The following is a 21,665-nucleotide window of genomic DNA, read 5'->3' on the forward strand; positions in this document are numbered from 1 at the left end:
GAGTTTAATGTAGGAAAGTGTGAGGTCATGCACTTTGGTAGGAAGAATCAAAAGACAGACTATTATTTAAGTGGAGAGAGACTTCAAAAAAGTGCAGCACAGAGGGATCTGGGTGTTCTTGTGCATGAAACACAAAGTTAGCATGCAGGTGCAGCAAGTAATTAAGGCGGCAAATGGAATTTTGGCCTTCATTGCTAGGGGGTTGGAGTTTTAAAATAGGGAAGTCTTGTTACAACTGTACAGGGTGTTGGTGAGGCCGCAGCTGGAGGACGGTGTACAGTTTTGGTCCCCGTATTTAAGAAAGGATATACCGGCATTGGAGGCAGTTCAAAAGAGATTCACTAGGCTGATTCCTGGGATGAAGGGGTTGACTTATCAAGAACGGCTAAACAGGTTAGGCCTTTACTCATTAGAGTTTAGAAGAATGAGGGGTGATCTTATTGAAACGTACAAGATTCTGAGGGGGCTTGACAGGGTAGATGTTTCCACTAGTGGGGGAATCTCAAACTAGGGGACATAATTACAGAAGAAGGGGACACTCATTTAAAACTGGGATGCAAAGGAATTTCTTCTCTGAGGGTGGTGAATCTCTGGCATTCTCTACCCCAGAGAGTTGTGGAGGCTGGACCAACTGAAAGTATTTAAAGAGGAGGTAGTTACGATTTTTGAAATATCAGAGAGTTGAGGGCTATGAGGAGCTGGCACGAAAGAGGAGTTGCAGTCTGGGACAGATCAGCCATGATCTTATTGCGTGGCAGGGCAGGCTTGAGGGGCCGAATGGCCTACTCCTGCACCTATTTATGTTCTTATGTTCTGATGAAATGGGTCTTGGTGCAAGTTAGGACACATGCAAGGCAACGAGACTGCTAGAATGCTGATAGGGTAAGAGTTTGTGTTTGCAAAGGAGAATAAACTCAAAGGCACCAGCCTGGGGCATGACTGCCCCAAGAGCACCTCCTGGGATCTAAATACTTGGGTAAATTTAATTTCTTCCCTTCAGATCCTAAATGACTGCAATCTTGCAAAGGTAGCTTATTTTTAACCCTGCATTTCCCAATCCAGCTCGATTTGCAGCTTTTAAATAAACACAACCCAAAAATCAAGAAAAATACATATTTATTTTCAAAAATACTTTGACTATAAATAGGAAGTAAAGTTAAAACTGTGCAATTCTAAAAATTAATACATTTTTATTCCTCCTCCTCTGCCCTTCTGTCCAGCGAGGAAGAATCGATGGCCACCTCCTCGTAATCTTTCTCGAGTGAGGCCATGTCCTCCCGTGCGTCCTGGAACTCCCCTTCCTCCAGCCCCTCCCCCACGTACCAGTGGACAAAGGCCCGCTTGGCGTACATTTTATCGAATTTGAGGTCAAGGCGGGTCCAAGCCAAGGAAATGGCAGTGGTGTTGCTCAGCATACAGACGGCTCGCTGAACCTTTGCCAGATCACCCCCTGGTACCACCGTTGGGGGCTGGTAGTTGATGCCAACCTGTCAGAATAGGAAAAGAAAAAATTACTTGGCTTAGATTTTTAATTTCCCAGATGGTTGTGTCTAGGACCCTGTCCTGAAGGACTTCTGCAGTGATGTCCTAGGACTGAGATGATTGGCCTCCACTAACCACAACCATCTTCCTTTGTGATCGGTACATTGCCGGCCGGAGGACAGCTTTCCCCCAAATCCCCACTGACTTCAGTTTAAGCCAGGCTCCTCGGTGCCACACTCACTCAATAGCTGCATCGTTGTCAACTGCAGTCTCACTCATGCCTCACCATCGGGGGTCAGCTCCACAAACCCCACAGCTTTAAATTTTCAGGCCGATGCGTTGATCTGTCTGTCTCATTCTGCTCACCAGCTGTGTCCATTTCAGAGGACTGGAATCTGATTTGAAAAGACGGATGATTAAGTGCACTCAGACATGGTGCACCACCGATAGTTCAGCTGTTAACCATGTTAAACTGCAGAACGTACCAAGGCCAGTGAGGTTCCTGATTCTGCGCAGAGTTCATTTATTTCAACTGTGTTGGCAGCAGGGGAAGAACAACCACGTGAACTAGCTTCAGGGAAAATCACCTCAGTGCTGATCACTATTCAATAAAGTCTGCTCGACTGAGGAATTGGAAACGGAGAGAGAGAGAAAAAAAAACGAGGACCAGCTTGCTGGGATCTGAGGAAAGTTTAGGTCAGCTGCTGACCAAGTGATCAAAGCACAGCTGCCAATATGGAGACGCACTCCATGAACTGAAGGCAAATTATTCAGCTGGTGAGCAAAGCGGCTGAGCAGAAGGAGACAGAGTTGGGATAATGGGCAGGATGTGAATCGTGGTGTCCTGCAAGGATCTGTGTTGGGACCTCAACTATTCACCATATTTATCAACGACTTAGATGATGGGATAGCAAGCCACATATCCAAATTTTCCAATGACACAAAGATAGGCGGAATACTAGGAGACAGAAGTCCATGCTTCAGCTATACAAGGCCCTGGTTAGACTACACCTAGAGTACTGCAATCAGCTCTGGGCACCACAACTTAGGAAGAGAGTGCAGCATGGATTTATGAAAATGATACCTGGACTCGAAGGGTTAAATTACGAGGAGAGATTTCACAAACTAGGTTGTATTCCCTGGAATTTAGGAGGATAAGGGGTGATTTCTCCTTAATATCTTAAACTTGGATCACAAAGAGGGTAGATAGAGAGAAGCTATTTCCACTGGTTGGAGAGTCTAGGACTGGGAGCAGAGTCAAAAAGATTAGAGCCACACCTTTCGGGAGCGAAGTTAAGAAATACTTCTACACACAAAAGGACAGTAGAAGTTTGGAACTCTCTTGCGCAAACTGCAAGTGATGTTAGATCAGTTGTTAATTTTGAGATTGATCAATTTTTGTTCACCGATATGGGGGCAAAGGCAGATATATGGAGTTAGGTCACAGATCAGCTATGATCTCAGTGAACGGCTGCACATTGAATGCAGTTTGTATTGGGAGATTCAGCTACGTCCAACAAGGCCTAGCATGCACGTCCAAGTGAGAGATGACCTGGACATTCATGTCCAGTGGACTGCTATACCATCTGAAAAACAGACATATTCAACTGAGCACCAGGGCAATTAGGAGCTGATCAAACAGCATCAGCATTAGACTTGTGCTGGATAGTTCACATGACTGATCTAATTGAATGTTTTTTGAGCAGGACATTAACATAGTCTGAAGCATCGATGGATGGTGTCTGTGGGGAATTCCAAGTGGCTGCATAAAATAAAAGCAAAATACTGCAGATGCTGGAAATCTGAAATAAAAACAAGAAATGCTGGAAATACTCAGCAGGTCTGGCAGCATCTGTGGAAAGAGAAGCAGAGTTAACGTTTTGGGTCAGTGACCCTTCTTCGGAACTGATAAATATTAGAAATGTCAAAGGTTATAAGCAAGTGAGGCGGGGGTGGGGCAAGAGATAACAAAGGAGGTGGTGTAGATTGGACAAGGTCACATAGCTGACCAAAAGATCATGGAGCAAAGGCAAACAATATGTTAATGGTGTGTTGAAACAGCAAGCATTAGTACATTTAGGGGGTTAACGGACTGAAGATTGAGCAGCAGCAAGTAAACATGAAAAAAAAACAGTGGGTAAGCAAACTGAACAAACTATGAAATGAAATAAAACAAAAAAAATTGTAAAAACGAAAAAAGAACTAAAAATAAAAGTAAAATGGGGGGTCCGTCATTCTCTGAAATTATTGAACTCAATGTTCAGTCCGGCAGGCTGTAGTATGCCTAATCGGTAAATGAGTTGCTGTTCCTCAAGCTTGCGTTGATGTTCACTAGAATACTGCAGCAAGCCCAGGACAGAGATGTGAGCATGAGAGCAGGGGGGAGTGTTGAAATGGCAAGCAAACGGAAACTCAGGGTCCTGCTTGCGGACTGAGCGGAGATGTTCCGCAAAGCGGTTACCCAGTCTGCGTTTGGTCTCCCCAATGTAGAGGAGACCACATTGTGAGCAGCGAATACAGTATACTACATTGAAAGTAGTACAAGTAAATCACTGCTTCACCTGAAAGGAGTGTTTGGGGCCTGGGATAGTGAGGAGAGAGGAGGTAAATGGGCAGGTATTACACCTCCTGCGATTGCAGGGGAAGGTGCCGTGGGAAGGGGACGAGGTGGTGGGGGTAATGGAGGAGTGGACCAGGGTGTCACGGAGGGAACGATCCCTTCGGAATGCTGACAGGGGAAGGGAGGGGAAGATGCATTTGGTAGTGGCATCACGCTGGAGGTGGCGGAAATGGCGGAGGATGATCCTTTGGATATGGAGGCTGATGGGGTGGAAAGTGAAGACAAGGGGAACCCTGTCACGGTTCTGGGAGGGAGGGGTAGGGGTGAGGGTAGAGGTGCGGGAAATGGGCCGGACACTGTTGAGGGCCCTGTCAACTACAGTGGGGGGAGGAATCCTCGGTTGAGGAAAAAGGTCATATCAGAAGCACCGTCATGGAAGGTATCATCAGAGCAGATGCGTCGGAGACAAAGAAATTGGGAGAATGGAATGGAGTCCTTACAGGAGGTAGGGTGTGAAGAAGTGTAGTCAAGGTAGCTGTGGGAGTCGGTGGGCTTATAATGGATATTAGTAGACAACCTATCCCCAGAGATGGAGACAGTAGTCGAGGAAGGGAAGGGTCGGAGATGGACCATGTAAAGGTGAGAGAAGGGTGGAAATTGGAAGCAAAGTTGATAAAGTTTTCCAGTTCGGGGCGGGAGCAGGAAATGGCACTGATACAGTCATCAATGTACTGGAAAAAGAGTTGGGGGAGGGGGCCTGAGTAGGACTGGAACAAAGAATGCTTGACATATCCCACAAAAAACAGGCATAACTAGGACCCATGCGGGTACCCATAGCAACACCTTTTACTTGAAGGAAGTGAGTGGAGTTGAAGGAGAAGTTGTTCAATGTCAGAACAAGTTCAGCCAGGCGGAGGTGGCTGCAGAAAAGCTTGGCAAAAATGAAAACGCACAGAATTGAAGGTAAATATGCGAGGCAAGTTGGTAACTGGTTGGGTGGGAAAGATAAAGGGAGTATTCTCCGACTGGCGAGATATGACTAGTGATGTTCCCCAGGGATCTGCACTGGAGCCTTAATTTTTCCACTCTAGATAGCAATGTCTTTGATGGAGTAATAGTGTGATATATCCAGGCTTGTACATGGTACGATGTCAGTAAGCAGATTAGATAGGAACAGGGAGTTATAAAACAAGATTAACTGAGTGGGAAAATCTATGGCAGATGGAGTTCTGTTTTGTGTTTTAAGACCGTTAATGAAATGTTGGCTTTTATCTCAAAGGGACAGCAATGAAATGCGGTGGAAGTTAAGATTCCATCGTACAGAGCCTTGGTCAAACTCCATCTGGAGTAACTGCGTTCAGTTTTGGGCACCACATCTCAGGAAGGATATACTAGCCTCGAAGTGAATACAGTGCAGATTCCCCAGAATGATATCAGGGTTTAAAGGGATAAATTACGAGGATTGGGTGTGTAAACTTGGTGGACATTTCCCTTTAGTATAGGATGTTGAGGGGTCATCTAATTGAGGTATTCAAGGGAGTACAATCCTAAAGATAGGCCATGCAGGAGAAAAGTCAGGAAGAACTTTTTCCACACAAACAGCAGTGGAAATCTTTTAACTACCACCCAAAACACTCCGGGATGCTGGGTCAATTACAATTATCAAGACTAAAATTAAGTGAGCACCAGTTAAGGATTTCAAGGGATATGTATCAAAAGGGCTACTTGGAGTTGAGGTACAAGTAGTTATGACCTCATAGAACAGACTCAATGGGCAAACTCCTGTTCTGGGATGAGTAATGCAACAGACTCCTTCACGTTCGAAGGCCTGAGGAGCTTTCTCCATGTCTCAAGACAGAATATTTTCAGATTTTCATAGAAACTTTGAGGCTTAGACTTGCCAATGCTGAGCACCTTATGTTCCAACAGGCAGGAGCAGAAAATGGCTGCAAATCCTGCCCTCCTGATTTACGCACAGATATGTTGCCCAGTGGACAGAACCAGCGGCACAGGAAATGACTGCCTCCAAAAAGGTAGGCATTTCATTTTAATGATGTATTTGCGGGTCTGTTTATCCTTTGTGCCATTTCAATAACAACTGCAATTTTATAGCATCATTAAAGTTGTAAAATACTCCAACGCATTTAGTAGGAGCGCAAGTAAACACAATTTGATACCACACCATATCAGGACATATTAGGATAGGAGGCCAAAAAAGATTGGTTTAAGAGGTAGGTTTTGAGGAGTGTCAGAGTGAGCAAGCAAGCGGACGTGCGCAAGGGAGAGAATTCCAGAGCTGAGGGTACAGGCACAGCCAAGGATAGAACGATTAAAAATCAGGGATGCACAGGAGGTCAGTTCTAGAGTCACCCTTTTGCACTGTTCTAGATTGTAGAATGGCAGATGTTAATCAGGAGCATGTGCATTCAGGCAGTTAAGAATACTGGAGTGTCAAAAAGGATAGAGTTATTCAAACGGATGAGTATTTTAGCCATCTCTCAGTCATTGTTTGCTTTTTATGGTGCTTTATGATTTGGATGTTGGAGCACAGAGTAAAATTTCAAAATTTGCCCATGATACCAAACTTGGCGGTGTAACAAATCAATGAGGGTGATACCAATCGACTGCATCAGAACACAGACAGGCTTGCAGAATTGGCAAACAAGTGGCCGATGGAATTTAATATTGAGAAGTGTGAGGTGATTTGTTTTGGCAGAAGGGATAGGGAGGGGCAACAACAGACTTAATGGCACAGTTCTAAAGAGTGTCCAGGAACAGAGGGACCTGGGGGTTCATGTGCATCGATCTTTGAAGCTGGCTGGACATATTGAGAGAGAGTAGTTAGCAAAGCATTTGGAATCTTGGGCTTAGTAGAGGCATTGAGTACAAAAGCAGGAAAGTTATGCTGAACCTTTATCATTCTCTGGTTAGGCCCCAACTGGAGTACTGCATCCAGTTCTGGTCACCACACTTTAGGAAGGATGTGAGGGTCCTTGAGAGGGTGCAGAGGAGATTTACCAGAATGGTTTCAGGGATGGGGGATTAGTGTTACAGGATTAGGTTGGAGAATCTGGGGTTGTTCTCCTTGGAACAAAGGAGCTTGAGGGGAGATTTGATGGAGGTGTACAAGATTCTGACAGATTTAGATAAGGTAGATAAAGAAAAGCTGTTCCCATTAACTGATGGTACATGGACTAGGGGGCACAGATTTAAGGTTTGGAGCATGGGATGCAGGGGGGGGGGGGGGGGCGGGGGGGAAATCTAACCAAGGTCCAATGCCAGTCCAATATAACCCCTCTGCTTTTCAATTCTGTTTGTTTAGAAATGAACCCCCAGTGCTTCATTTGCATGTTTTATGGACTTGTTAACCCGTGTTGCGACTTTAATGATTTGTGAATCTGTACCCCTAGATCCCTTTGCTCCTCTACCCTATTTAGTCTCTTATTGCCCAAGGAATAGGTGGCCTCCTTATTCCTCCTGCCAAAATGCACTGTCTCACATTTATATCGAAATTCATTTTGCCATTGACATGCCCATTCTGCAAGTTTAACAGTGCCTTATTACGTAGCCCTCCTCCGTATTAAACACAACTCCAATTTGGAGTCGTATGCAAATTTTGAACTTGTACTTCTGATTCCCGAGTCGAAATCATAATATAAATGCTGAACAACAGTGGTTTCAGGACTGATCCCTGTGGAACACCACTTCACACCTTCCGCCAGTCCGAGTAAATCTCTCACCCCCCAACTCTCAGTTTTCTCTTTTACAGACAGCTTGCAATCCATCCTTCTCCTTGTATCCGAACTCCACACATTCTAACCTTAGTAAGGAGTCTAGTATACGATACCTTACTGAAGGCCTTTTGAAAATCTAAGTATATCACATCTATTTGGTGACTATAAGAGCAGGATAAAACATGAATCGGGCTTTTGGGTTTTAAAATAAAACCCACCCTTACCTTGAACCCAGTCGGGCACCAATCAACAAACTGGATCGAGCGCTTGGTCTTGATGGTTGCAATGGCAGCGTTGACATCCTTGGGCACCACATCTCCACGGTACAGCATGCAGCATGCCATGTACTTGCCCTGGCGGGGGTCGCACTTCACCATCTGGTTGGCTGGCTCAAAGCATGAGTTGGTGATCTCCGCCACCGACAGTTGCTCGTGGTAAGCCTTCTCAGCCGATATAAGGGGCGCATAGGTTAACAATGGAAAGTGAATGCGGGGGTAGGGGACCAGGTTGGTTTGGAACTCCACCAGGTCCACGTTGAGGGCACCATCAAACCGGAGCGAAGCCGTGATGGACGACACTATCTGTCCAAGGAGACGGTTGAGGTTGGTGTAGGTCGGTCGCTCAATGTCAAGGTTACGCCGGCAGACGTCGTAAATGGCCTCATTGTCAAACATGAAGGCGCAGTCAGAGTGCTCGAGGGTGCAGTGGGTGACGAGTACGGCGTTGTACGGCTCGACCACCGCGGTGGAAATCTGTGGCGCGGGGTAAACGGAAAACTCCAGTTTGGATTTCTTGCCATAGTCGACGGAGAGTCTCTCCATCAGGAGGGAAGTAAAACCTGAGCCGGTCCCACCTCCGAAACTGTGGAAGATGAGGAAACCCTGCAGTCCTGTGCACTGGTCAGCCTGTGGGTAAACAAAGTCGACAATATTAAGTGGTATGAAGAAAAAGAACACAGCAAAAAGCAGACACTGCCTCAACTGCATGACAGGGTTGGCAACTTTATTCATTTCCCTGCAAAGTTTGGTGCATATTGATTTTCAAATGGCAATCCCAAGTCCATCAAAGTGATTGGAAAAGAAAGGACTTGACAGGGGTTGCACCATCGCAGATTGGCACAAATTCCTTATTGAACTGTGGCATGCTATTCTGTACTACCCATTTTGCCCCCACTTCAGAGGCTACTTACAAAGATTCGCCAGCTATTGATAAAAATGACAAGTCCTTGCAGAGATGTTGCAACAACTGGTCCATGCTCCTGGATTATTTCCAGCAACAGCCACACACCAATGGACACTGGGCAAGCATAATAATGTGGGTGAGGAACTGGGAGAGGTTTGCAGAGCAGCTGATGCTCTGGTACAGGAACACAGCTTTGGGAAAGGAGCTCATCCACAGTTGCCAGATATAGCCAATACTGTGCTGTGAAGATTGCTGCACACCGCAGCTTTGAAGGGTAACCTGCTCCATTCAGCCCACAGTTTAGCTGCGAACCAAGTGGATGCCCCTTATAAGAGGCACAAATCTGCTAATCATGTCTGTCGTCACTCGGGAGGGTTTAAACTAGTGTGGCAGGGGGGTGGGAACCAGAGCAGTAGGACAGCTAGTGAAATAAATGAGGAGGACATAGTAAATAAGGCCAGTAGGACTAAGAGGAAGAGCAGACAGGGAGATGTTGCTGAGCACAGTGGGACTGGTGGTCTGAAGTGCATTTGTTTCAATGAGAGAAGTATAACAGGTAAGGCAGATGAACTTAGAGCTTGGATTAGTACTTGGAAATATGATGTTGTTGCTGTTACAGAGACTTGGTTGAGGGAAGGGCAGGATTGGCAGCTAAATGTTCCAGGCTTTAGAAGCTTCAAGCGGGATAGAGGGGGATGTAAAAGGGGTGGGGGAGTTGCATTACTGGTTAAGGAGAATATCACAGCCGTACTGCGGGAGGACACCTCGGAGGGGTCGTGCAGCGAGGCAATATGGGTGGAGCTCAGGAATAGGAAGGGTGCAGTCACGATGTTGGGGGTTTACTACAGGCCTCCCAAAAGCCAGCGGGAGGTAGAGGAGCAGATATGTAGACATATTTTGGAAAGATGTAAAGGTAATAGGGTTGTGGTGGTGGGTGATTTTAACTTCCCCAATATTGACTGGGACTCACTTAGTGCTAGGGGCTTGGATGGGGCAGAATTTGTGAGGAGCATCCAGGAGGGCTTCTTGAAACAGTATGTAGATAGTCCAACTAGGGATAGGGCCATTCTGGACCTGGTATTGGGGAATGAGCCTGGCCAGGTGGTCGAAGTTTCAGTGGGGGAGCATTTCGGGAGCAGTGACCATAATTCCATAAGTTTTAAGGTACTTGTGGATAAGGATAAGAGTAGTCCTTGGGTGAAGGTGCTAAATTGGGGGAAGGCTAATTATAACAATATTAGGCAGGAACTGAAGAATTTAGATTGGGGGCAGCTGTTTGAAGGTAAATCAACATCTGACATGTGGGAGTCTTTCAAATGTCAGCTGATTAGAATCCAGGACCAGCATGTTCCTGTGAAGAAGAAAGACAAGTTTGGCAAGTTTCAGGAAGCTTGGATAACACGGAATACTGTGAGCCTAGTCAAAAAGAAAAAGGAAGCATTTGTAAGGGCTGGAAGGCTAGGAACAGATGAAGCACTTGAGGAATATAAAGACAGTAGGAAGGAAGGAGTTAGGAGGGCTAAAAGGGGTCATGAAAAGTCATTGGCAAACAGGATTAAGGAAAATCCCAAGGCTTTTTATACATATATAAAGAGCAAGAGGGTAACCATGAGTACTTTGCATCAGTATTCACCAAAGAGAAGGACTTGGTGGATGATGAGCCTAGGGAAGGGAGTGCAGATAGTCTCAGTCATCTCATCATCAAAAAGGAGGTGATGTTGGGTGTCTTGCAAAGCATTAAGGTAGATAAGTCCCCAGGGCCTGATGGGATCTACCCTAGAATACTGAGGGAGGCAAGGGAAGAAATTGCTGGGGCCTTGACAGAAATCTTTGCATCCTCATTGGCTACAGGTGAGGTCCCAGAGGACTGGAGAATAGCCAATGTTGTGCCTTTGTTTAAGAAGGGTGGCAAGGATAATCCAGGAAATTATAGCATGGTGAGCCTTACGTCAGTGGTAGGGAAATTATTAGAGAGGATTATTCGGGACAGGATTTACTCCCATTTGGAAACAAACGAACTTATTAGCGAGAGACAGCATGGTTTTGTGAAGGAGAGGTCGTGTCTTACTAATTTGATTGAGTTTTATGAGGAAGTGACAAAGATGATTGATGAAGGAAGGGCAGTGGATGTTATCTATATGGACTTTAGTAAAGCCTTTGACAAGGTCCCGCATGGCAGACTGGTACAAAAGGTGAAGTCACACGGGATCAGAGGTGAGCTGGCAAGATGGATACAGATGTGGCTCGGTCATAGAAGACAGAGGGTATTAGTGGATGGGTGTTTTTCTGAATGGAGGGATGTGACTAGTGGTGTTCCGCAGGGATCAGTGCTGGGACCTTTGCTGTTTGTAGTATATATAAATGATTTGGAGGAAAATGTAGCCGGTCTGATTAGTAAGTTTGCGGACGACACAAAGGTTGGTGGAGTTGCGGATAATGATGAGGATTGTCAGAGGATACAGCAGGATATAGATCGGTTGGAGACTTGGGCGGAGAAATGGCAGATGGAGTTTAATCCGGACAAATGTGAAGTAATGCATTTTGGAAGGTCTAATGCAGGTGGGAAGTATACAGTAAATGGCAGAACCCTTAGGAGTATTGACAGGCAGAGAGATCTGGACGTACAGGTCCACAGGTCACTGAAAGTGGCAACGCAGGTGGATAAGGTAGTCAAGAAGGCATACGTCATGCTTGCCTTCATCGGTCGGGGCATAGAGTATAAAAATTGGCAAGTCATGTTGCAGCTGTACAGAACCTTAGTTAGGCCACACTTAGAATATTGCGTGCAATTCTGGTCGCCACACTACCAGGAGGACGTGGAGGCTTTGGAGAGGGTACAGAGGAGGTTTACCAGGATGTTGCCTGGTCTGGAGGGCATTAGCTATGAGCAGAGGTTGGAAAAACTCTGATTGTTTTCACTGGAACGACGGAGGTGGAGGGGCGACATGATAGAGGTTTACAAAGTTATGAGCGGCATGGACAGAGTGGATAGTCAAAAGCTTTTTCCCAGGGTGGAAGAGTCAGTTACTAGGGGAGGTAGGTTTAAGGGGCAAGGTGCAAAGTTTAGAAGGGACGTGCGAGACAAGTTTTTTTTTTTTTACACAGAGGGTGGTGAGTGCCTGGAACCTGCTGCCAGGGGAGGTGGTGGAAGCAGATATGATAGCGACGTTTAAGAGACATCTTGACAAATATATGAATAGGAAGGGAAGAGAGGGATATGGGCCCCGGAAGTGCAGAAGGTGTTAGTTTTGGCAGGCATCAAGATCGGCGCAGGCTTGGAGGGCCGAATGGCCTGTTACTGTTCTTTGTTCTTTAGGCCCAAGCTTTTGTTTTCATTGATGTATACTTTGTACTTGTGTGTACGAAGTGTTCCATCACTCAGTAGCAAGGGCACAGACAGACTCTAGTTGGGGCATTTTAATGTCCATCACCAAAAGTGGCTCGGTAGCACCACTGACTCTCCATCTGCTGCAGGCCCAGTCTGTGGTCAGAGAACCGACAACAGGGAAAAACCTACTTGACCTCATCCTCACCATTCTGCCTGTCACAGATGAATCTGTCCATGACAGCATTGGTAGCAGTGATCACTGCACAGTCCCATCTTCACCCAGAGGACACCCTCCATTTTGTGTGTGTGGCATTACCACCATGCTAAATGAGATAGATTCAGAACGGATCTAACAGCTCAAAACTGAGCATCCATGAGGCACTGTGGGCCATCAGCAACAGCAGAATGAAATTCCACCACAATCTGTAACCTCACGTCACAGCATATCCTTCACTTGAACCATCATCATCAAGCCAGGGCATTAACTCTGGTTCAGTGAAGAGTGCAGGACAGCCTACCAGAAGGAGCACCAGAGATACTTAAAAAAAAAAACGCACCAACCTGGTGAAGCTACAATGCAGGACTACATGAACGCTAAACAGTGGAATCAGCATACGATAGACAGGGCTAAGCGATTCCCACAACCAACAGATCAGGTCAAAGCTCTGCAGTCCTGCCACATCCAGTCGTGAATGGTGGTGGAAAATTAAATAATTAATGAGGAGGAGGAGGCTCCACAAATATCCCCATTCTCAATGATGGGGGAGCCCAGCAGGTCAATGCAAAAAGACAAGGTTGAAGCATTTGCAACCATCTTCAGCCAGAAGTGCCGAGTGGGTGATCCATTTCAGCCTCTTCCTGAGATCCCCAGCATCACAGATCCTAATCTTCAGCCAATTCCATTCACTCCATGTGATATCAAGAAATGGTTGAAGGCAATGGATGCAGCAAAGGCTATGGGCCTTGATAACATCCTGGCTATAGTACTGAAGACTTGTGCTCCAGAACTATCCATAGCCCTAGCCAAGCTGTTCCAGTACAGCTACAACACTGGCATCTACCCGACAATGTGGAAAATTGTCCAGGTATGTCCTATTCATAAAAAGGCAGGAAAAAAATCAAATCTGGCCAATTACCACCCCATCAGTCTACTCTCGATCAGCAAAGTGATGGAAGGTGTTGTCAACCGTGCTATCTAGCAGCATTTTCTCAGCAGTGACTGACCCTCAGTTTGGGTTCCACCAGGGGCGTTCAGCTCCAACCACATTACAGCATTGGTCCAAATATGGAAAAAAAAGAGCTGAACTCCAGAGATGAGGAAAAAATGACTCCTTGACATCAAGGCAGCATTTGATGGAGTGCGGCATCAAGGAACCCTAGCCGAATTGAAGTCAATGGAAACCTGGGGGAAGATTCTCCACTGGTTGGAGTCATACCAAGCACAAAGGAAGATGGGTGTGGTTGTTGGAGGCCAATCATCTCAGTCCCAGGATATCACTGCAGGAGTTCCTCAGGGTAGTGTCCTAGGTGCAACCATCTTCAGCTGCTTCATCAATGACCTTCCCTCAATCATAAGGTCAGAAGTGCGGATGTTCACTGATGATTGCACAGTGTTCAATACTATTCGCAACTCCTCAGCAAGACCTGGACAACATTCAGGCTTGGGCTGATAAGTCGCAAGTAACACTTGCGCCACACAATTGCCAGGCAAACACCATCTCCAACAAGAGAGAATCTAACCATCTCCCCTTGACATTCAATGGCATTACCATCACTGAATTCCCAATCATCAGCATCCTGGGGGGTCACCATCGACCAAAACCTTAGTTGGACCAGCCATATAAACACTGTGGCTACAAAAGCAGGACCCTAGGCTGGGAATTCTGCAGCGAGTAACTCACCTCCTGACTCCCCCAAGCCTGTCCACCATCTACAAGGCACAAGTCAGGAGTGTGATGGAATACTCTCCACTTTCCTGGATGGGTGCAGCTCCAACAACACTCAAGAAGCTCGACACCATCCAGGACAAAGCAGCCCGCTTAATTGGCACCCCATCCACCACCTTCAACATTCACTCCCTCCACCACAGTGGCAGCAGTGTGTACCATCTACAAGATGCACTGCAGCAACTCACCAAGGCTCCTTAGAGAGCACTAAAATAAAAGCAAAATACTTCAAATGCTGGAATTCTGAAATTAAAAACAAGAAATGCTGATGAAGGGTCACTGACCTGAAACGTTAACTCTGCTTCTCTCTCCACAGATGCTGCCAGGCCTGCTGAGTATTTCTAGCATTTCTTGTCTTTAAAATCCTTCGACAACACCTTCCAAACCTACAACCTCTACCACCTAGAAGGACAAGGGCAGCAGATGCATGGGAACACCACCACCTGCAAGTTCCCCTCCAAACCACACACCATCCTGACCTGGAACTATATCGCCGTTCCTTCACTGTCGCTGGATCTAAAACCTGGAACTCCCTCCCTGACAGCACTACTCCACATGGACTGCAGCGATTCAAGGCAGCTCACCACCACCTTCTCAAGGGTGGTGGAGGTTAGAGTAGCCCATCCCACGGATGGAGATCTTGATCTTCTCCCAACTGTTTGCCTAATAATGACAACTCAAGTGAGCAACAGGTTGATGTGTCACTCCCCTTGTCTGGCTCATCACGTACACCTCTCGGCTGCTGCATTCGGCGTGTGCCTGGCAGAAGTCAGACGACCCAGCCTGCCAGCTGGGAACGTCATGAGAGAGAGCAAGAGGCGGTACAGAATAAATAGCAAAATGTCCAAAGTTTGCTTTTGAAGGCAGACTCGTATTATTTTGCTTTGGAAGCCTACGCCTCGTTTAATTGGGCAACCCCACAGCTCCTGTTCTGCAGTGGACTGGAGCTGACACTAGTGATTGCACCACACCATTTGTGTGTCATACCACTGCTGCTTTTCCATGTCAGGGCAATGTGATTAAAATGAGGCAGTTGAGAGCTGTGGGCCAAAGCAGCAAATCCACGGCCGAGCAACAGGATACAACTTACCAGCTTCCTTATGCGATCCAAGACCAGATCCACAATCTCCTTGCCGATGGAGCAGTGGCCCCGCGCGTAGTTATTAGCCGCGTCCTCCTTGCCGGTGATGAGCTGCTCGGGATGGAAGAGGTGTCGGTAGGTGCCGGTACGGACCTCATCTGCGGATAGGGAACGGAATTTTTGTTTTTTAAAATGGCAACATCGAAAATTCCAGCTACTTTAAGACAAGTCTGACCATTTATCTAAGGAAGTCCCCACAGCATTCTGTCAAATCATCTGTACAAGCCCATACAGGAAGCTTCCTTGGTGATTGGGATCCTGTAGATGTAATATATCTGGACTTCCAGAAGGCATTTGATAAGGTGCTGCACAAAAGGTTAATACACAAGGTAAGATCACATGGGGTTAGAGGCAATTTATTAGCTTGAATAGAGGATTGGCTAACCAACAGAAAACAGAGTTGGAATAAACGGGTCCTTTTCTGGTTGGCAAGATGTAACTAGTGGGGTGCCATATGGTTCGGTCCTTAGGCCCCAACTATATCAATCTATATTAATGACTTGGATGCAGGGATAGAAGGTACTATAGTCAGATTTGCAGATGACACTAAAATAGGTGGGATAGTAAGTTGCAATAAAGAAATTAGAAATTTACAAATGGATATGGATAGGTTAGGTGAATGGGCCAAAATTTGGCAGATGGGGTTTAACGTGGATAAGTGTGAGGTTATCCATTTTGATCGGAAGAATAGAAAGGGAAATTATCTACTTGGAGAGAAACTTCAGAGTGCTTCGGTGCAGAGGGATCTGGGTGAACTCGTGCATGAATCGTAGAAAACTAGTTTGCAGGTGCAGCAGGTAATAAAGAAGGCAAATGGAATTTTGGCATTTATTGCCAAAGGAATAGAGTATAAAAGTAGGGAAGTGTTGCTGCAACTGTACAAGGCATTAGTGAGACCGCACCTGGAGTATTGTGTACAGTTTTGGTCCCCTTACTTGAGGAGGGATGTAGTTGCATTGGAGGCAGTTCACAGGAGGTTCACTAGATTGATTCCAGAGATGAGGGGTTTGTTTTGTGAAGAAAGATTGAGCAGTTTAGGCCTTTACTCTCTAGAGTTTAGAAGAATGAGAGAAGATCTAATTGAGGTATACAAGATTATTAAGGGGATTGACAAAGAGTAGAGAGGATGTTTCCTCTGGTGGGGCAATCTAGAACGAGAGGTCATAGTTTTAGGATAAGGGTTAGCAGATTTATAACAGAGAGAGGAGGAGAAATTACTTCTCTCAAAGGGTTGTGAGTCTGTGGAATTCACTACCCCAGAGTGCGGTGGATGCCGGGACATTGAGTAAATTCAAGCAGGAGATAGACAGATTTTTAATTAGTAATGGGTTGAAGCGTTATGGAGAACGGGTAGGAAAGTGGAGTTGAGGCCGAGATGAGATCAGCCATGATCGTATTGAATGGCAGAGCAGGCTCGAGGGGCTGAATTGCCTACTCCTAGTTCTTATGTTGTTATGTTCTTATGATTGGACAAAAAGTCAGGGATTTGAGGCACTCAGACCTTGACACATTACATTAGTAAACACATTCCCAAGCCAAACAAATGAGCAGTGGTGCACGTGGACTGGCGCTTATTGGGGCCAGAACAGCTACGAATGTGACTGAGCTGGCAAGTTTACATGTTGGATCTACAACAGCCACGCACGGTCAGAACAGATGTTTTTACAATTGAGAATTACTTGGCACAGTGCTTTGTTCTGCAGATAGCTTGTTGACACGAAAGGAATTTGCCGTCCACTGTTAAATGGTCTTGGGCTCACAGCCATTAGATATGTCCCCTGGGGTGTTTGCAGGACCTTCCTGTCTTCACTGCCTAGACGCTAAAGTCATCCGCACTTTATCGAACCTGCCCAACTGTCATTCTGTTGAAAGAAATACTGGGAGCGGGGGGGGGTGGGGAAAGAGAGGGGATCCGGTCTGTCAGATGATGCCCAGGCCGTGAAGATGAAAATCCAACGCTGCATCTGAGAGTGCTTCTGCAGCCTTTGTTGATGTAGAGATATACCTTCTGACTTCCTTTGTTAGCTAAACTTAAAAGGGTATGTCCCAGGGAGCATGCCCCCAATTCACCAATTCTGAAGCAACTGAGGGGCTTAAGAGATCGGACAAGACCCCACATACACAGATGTAGAACCTGATTAAAATTTCAGCGGAGTCAGTGAAGTGCCTCCTGATACCTTGCTTCCAAGAAGCAAATGCGAATTAAAAGCTCTGTACACATCTTGTACTTTTAACATAAAATTCACACATTTTCCCTGGCTTGTTATCAATCTGCACAGTCACTGTCTGCCAACACAACAGAAATCAGAAACCCCCAATGGCGTATTTTGTAACTACAACACCCAGTGCAGTTTTGAATCAAGACCAAAGACTCATCCACTCACCCCGACCATCTTTCCTTGATTGCCACGCAACTCTGCCTCCTTCTCTCACCACTTTTCCCAAGGGTGGAGTTCTACCACACCCAGCATCAGATGCTCATATTGTGCCCCATATCCTTGGCCCAGTCCACTCCTCTTCTGTGGAATAAGATACCAGAAGTTTACCTCCCATCTGTGTCTCTCAGGAACTGGAGGAGTGCCTTTTACACCACCCTCATAGCGACAAAATGTAGTGTAATGTGCATTCAAAGGACCGTATGTAACTGTCCACCTAATCACAGGTTTAGCGAGAGCACTGGTGAGCAATCACTCCTCTTACCAATCACAGTGGGCTCCAGATCGATAAACACAGCTCGGGGAATGTGTTTACCCGCCCCCGTCTCACTGAAGAAGGTGTTGAAGGAGTCATCGCCACCCCCGATGGTCTTGTCACTGGGCATCTGCCCATCCGGCTGGATCCCATGCTCCAGGCAGTACAGCTCCCAGCAAGCGTTGCCGATCTGCACACCGGCCTGGCCAACGTGGATTGAAAGACACTCACGCTAAAATAAAGAACGCAGGATCATTTACACAGGTAGGAGAGCAATGTTTTATACTGTTAATGCAGATTGGATCCATAGGTAGTCACATATAGCTCCCATCTTACAGAATTGTATATCAGTGTTATTAAAGTCACATTATGAATACAGGAGAGGTCATTTACAAATCCCTTTATTGCCTTGACGCACAGCATCCGAACTCTGCAACCTCCTCTCCTTCCAGAGCTATGACCCAGCTGTTATCTAAAGTGAGACCCATACTAAATGCTACATTAACCCAAATTAAGATCACAATCTGAAATATAAACTGAATTAAGCACAAACCCCAACCCAAATGCAAACTAAACCCTCAATGTTACTCTACTTCTGAATGTAAAACTATTCATGCACCCAATCACAAATTAAAATAGAAATTAACCCATATATACCCAACAGACTCAGAAATTATTGTATGTGTAAAGGTACCTGAACTGGAGATTTAAAGTGATTGGTAGAAAAATTAGAGGGGAAATGAGGACAAGCTTTTTCACCCAGAGGGTGGTGAGGGTCTAGAACTCACTGCCTGAAAGGGTAGTTGAGGCAGAAATCCTCAACTCATTTAAAAGGAGTCTGGATATAATCTGCAGGGCGAAGGACCAAATGCTGGAAGGTGAGATTAGAATAGGTGGATCATTTTTCAGCCAGCACAGACACAATGGGCCAAGTGGCCTCCTTCTGTGCCTTAAACCTTCGATGATACTAGAATTCTGACCCTAAATGGTTCCTATCCATCAATGGGTCACACTGTAGCCTTCTGCCTTAATGCAACCCTGACCCTAACCTGTGACCCTGGGTGTAGCTGTGACCTCTGACCACCCTCCCCCACCCCCAGGGCTAGAGGGCTGGTCACTTCTCAGGTTTCCTACAGCAGTACTGTTAACCCTCCCCATCTCCCACCCCCCTCCCCATCCCCATCCCGTCTGACACCCTCCCCCACTTCAGCCATCAGTCTGAGACACTCCCCTCCTCCCCCCTCAGTCTGAGACCCTCCCCCCTTCCGAGACCCTCCCCCCTTCCGAGACCCTCCCCCCTTCCTCCCCTCAGTCTGAGACACTCCCCCTCAGTCTGAGACCTTCCCCTTCCTCCCCTCAGTCAGAGACACTCCCCCTCATTCTGAGACCCTCCTCTCCTCCGAGACCCTCCCCTCCTCCCCCCTCAGTCTGAGACCCTCCCCCCTCAGTCTGAGACCTTCCCCTTCCTCCCCTCAGTCTGAGACACTCCCCCTCAGTCTGAGACCCTCCTCTCCTCACCCTCAGTCTGAGACCCTCCTCTCCGTCTGACCCTCCCCTCCTCCCCCTCAGTCTGAGACTTCCCCTCCTCCCCCTCAGTCTGAGACCCTCCCCCACCCCTCCCCTCAGTCTGAGACCCTCCCCTCAGTCTGAGACCCTCTCCCCCACCCTCTCCCTTCCCCTCCTCAGTCTGAGACCCTCCCCTCCTCCCCCCTCCAGCAGAGTCAGAGACCCTCCTCTCCCTCAGTCTGACCCCCTCCGCTGCTCACCCCTCAGTCTGACCCTCCCCACCTCAGTCTGAGACCCTCTCACCCCTCCCATCCTCATCCTCAGTCTGACACCCTGCCCTCCTCCCCCCTCAGCCTGAGACCCTCTCCCCCAACCCAAGCAGTTGTCGCCCAATTCCTCATTCCAACCGTTGGCTTTTAAATCCGAACGGTAGGCACGCGTTCTTGAGAGAGCAGGCACAGCGGCGCGTGCGCACAGCCGCCGGTTAGAGGGACGCGCGTGCGCACCCCCAGGCTGACCCGACTGGGCTTCGAACATAAACACATGGCGGCGGCGCCGCTGCCCGCCCCGCCCCGGCTGAGGCCGCCACCATCACCCTCGGCACCCTCTCACTGCGTCCCTCAGCCCAGTCTCTCACTCAGACTCAGCTAACCGGGGCTCTTTCCGCAGCTTGAACCCAATCATCGTCCGTGGGGAGGCCGGCCGGCCGACAAACCTCAGCCCCTTCCCCCGCAGCCCCAGCCGGTTCCCAGCGATCACCGCCCCGCCTCCCCTCACTCACCATCCCTTCCTCTTCCCACTCCTTCCTTCCTTCCGTTTCACAACAAGATGATGTGTGAATCTCCCACGCGACACACTATTTATACCGGCCCCGCCTAAGACACGCCCCCTAACACCAGCTCCGCCTCTGATTGGTCCATTGGAACGCTCACCCTGGTTGCTCGGAGACACATGTCGCTGATTGGCTGCTTTTTGGAAAAGGCAGAGGGAAAACTGTCACCACAGAGCAAAGCCCAATACCCAACACAACCCCATCAACATCCAACTCAACCTCATCAATACCCAACACCACCCCATCAATACCCAACACAACCTCATCAATACCCAACACAACCCCATCAACATCCAACTCAACCTCATCAATACCCAACACAACCCCATCAATACCCAACACAACCCCATCAATACCCAACACAACCTCATCAATACCCAACACAACCTCATCAATACCCAACACAACCCCATCAACATCCAACTCAACCACATCAATACCCAACACAACCCCATCAATACCCAACACAACCTCATCAATACCCAACACAACCCCATCAATACCCAACACAACCCCATCAACATCCAACACAACCCCATCAACATCCAACTCAACCTCATCAATACCCAACACAACCCCATCAACATCCAACTCAACCTCATCAATACCCAACACAACCCCATCAATACCCAACACAACCTCATCAATACCCAACACAACCCCATCAATACCCAACACAACCCCATCAATACCCAACACAACCCCATCAACATCCAACACAACCCCATCAACATCCAACTCAACCTCATCAATACCCAACACAACCCCATCAATACCCAACACAACCTCATCAATACCCAACACAACCCCATCAACATCCAACACAACCCCATCAACATCCAACACAACCCCATCAATACCCAACACAACCCCATCAACATCCAACACAACCCCATCAACATCCAACACAACCCCATCAACATCCAACACAACCCCATCAACATCCAACACAACCCCATCAATACCCAACACAACCCCATCAACATCCAACTCAACCTCATCAATACCCAACACAACCTCATCAATACCCAACACAACCTCATCAATACCCAACACAACCTCATCAATACCCAACACAACCCCATCAACATCCAACACAACCCCATCAACATCCAACACAACCCCATCAACATCCAACACAACCCCATCAATACCCAACACAACCCCATCAACATCCAACTCAACCTCATCAATACCCAACACAACCTCATCAATACCCAACACAACCCCATCAACATCCAACTCAACCTCATCAATACCCAA

General features: G+C 47.2%; 1 protein-coding gene across 2 annotated transcripts; it reads right to left on the minus strand.

Moving 5' to 3' along the window:
• Positions 1–1,171: 1,171 nt before the first annotated feature.
• Positions 1,172–20,381, minus strand: LOC137358317 (tubulin alpha-1A chain-like). Of its 2 annotated transcripts, none has more exons than XM_068024255.1 (5): positions 20,352–20,381; positions 18,074–18,296; positions 15,323–15,471; positions 8,001–8,681; positions 1,172–1,487 (listed from the first exon to the last, which is right to left on the minus strand). In XM_068024255.1, exons 1-5 carry the CDS (start codon positions 20,352–20,354, stop codon positions 1,191–1,193), a joined length of 1,353 nt encoding a protein of 450 aa, XP_067880356.1. In that variant the 5' UTR covers positions 20,355–20,381; the 3' UTR covers positions 1,172–1,190. The 2 variants fall into 2 exon arrangements, with proteins under 2 accessions (XP_067880356.1, XP_067880357.1); XM_068024256.1 differs by lacking the exon at positions 20,352–20,381 and adding an exon at positions 20,223–20,302.
• Positions 20,382–21,665: the final 1,284 nt, after the last annotated feature.

This window comes from Heterodontus francisci, chromosome 49 (assembly GCF_036365525.1).
Source record: "Heterodontus francisci isolate sHetFra1 chromosome 49, sHetFra1.hap1, whole genome shotgun sequence".
Taxonomy (NCBI): domain Eukaryota; kingdom Metazoa; phylum Chordata; class Chondrichthyes; order Heterodontiformes; family Heterodontidae; genus Heterodontus; species Heterodontus francisci.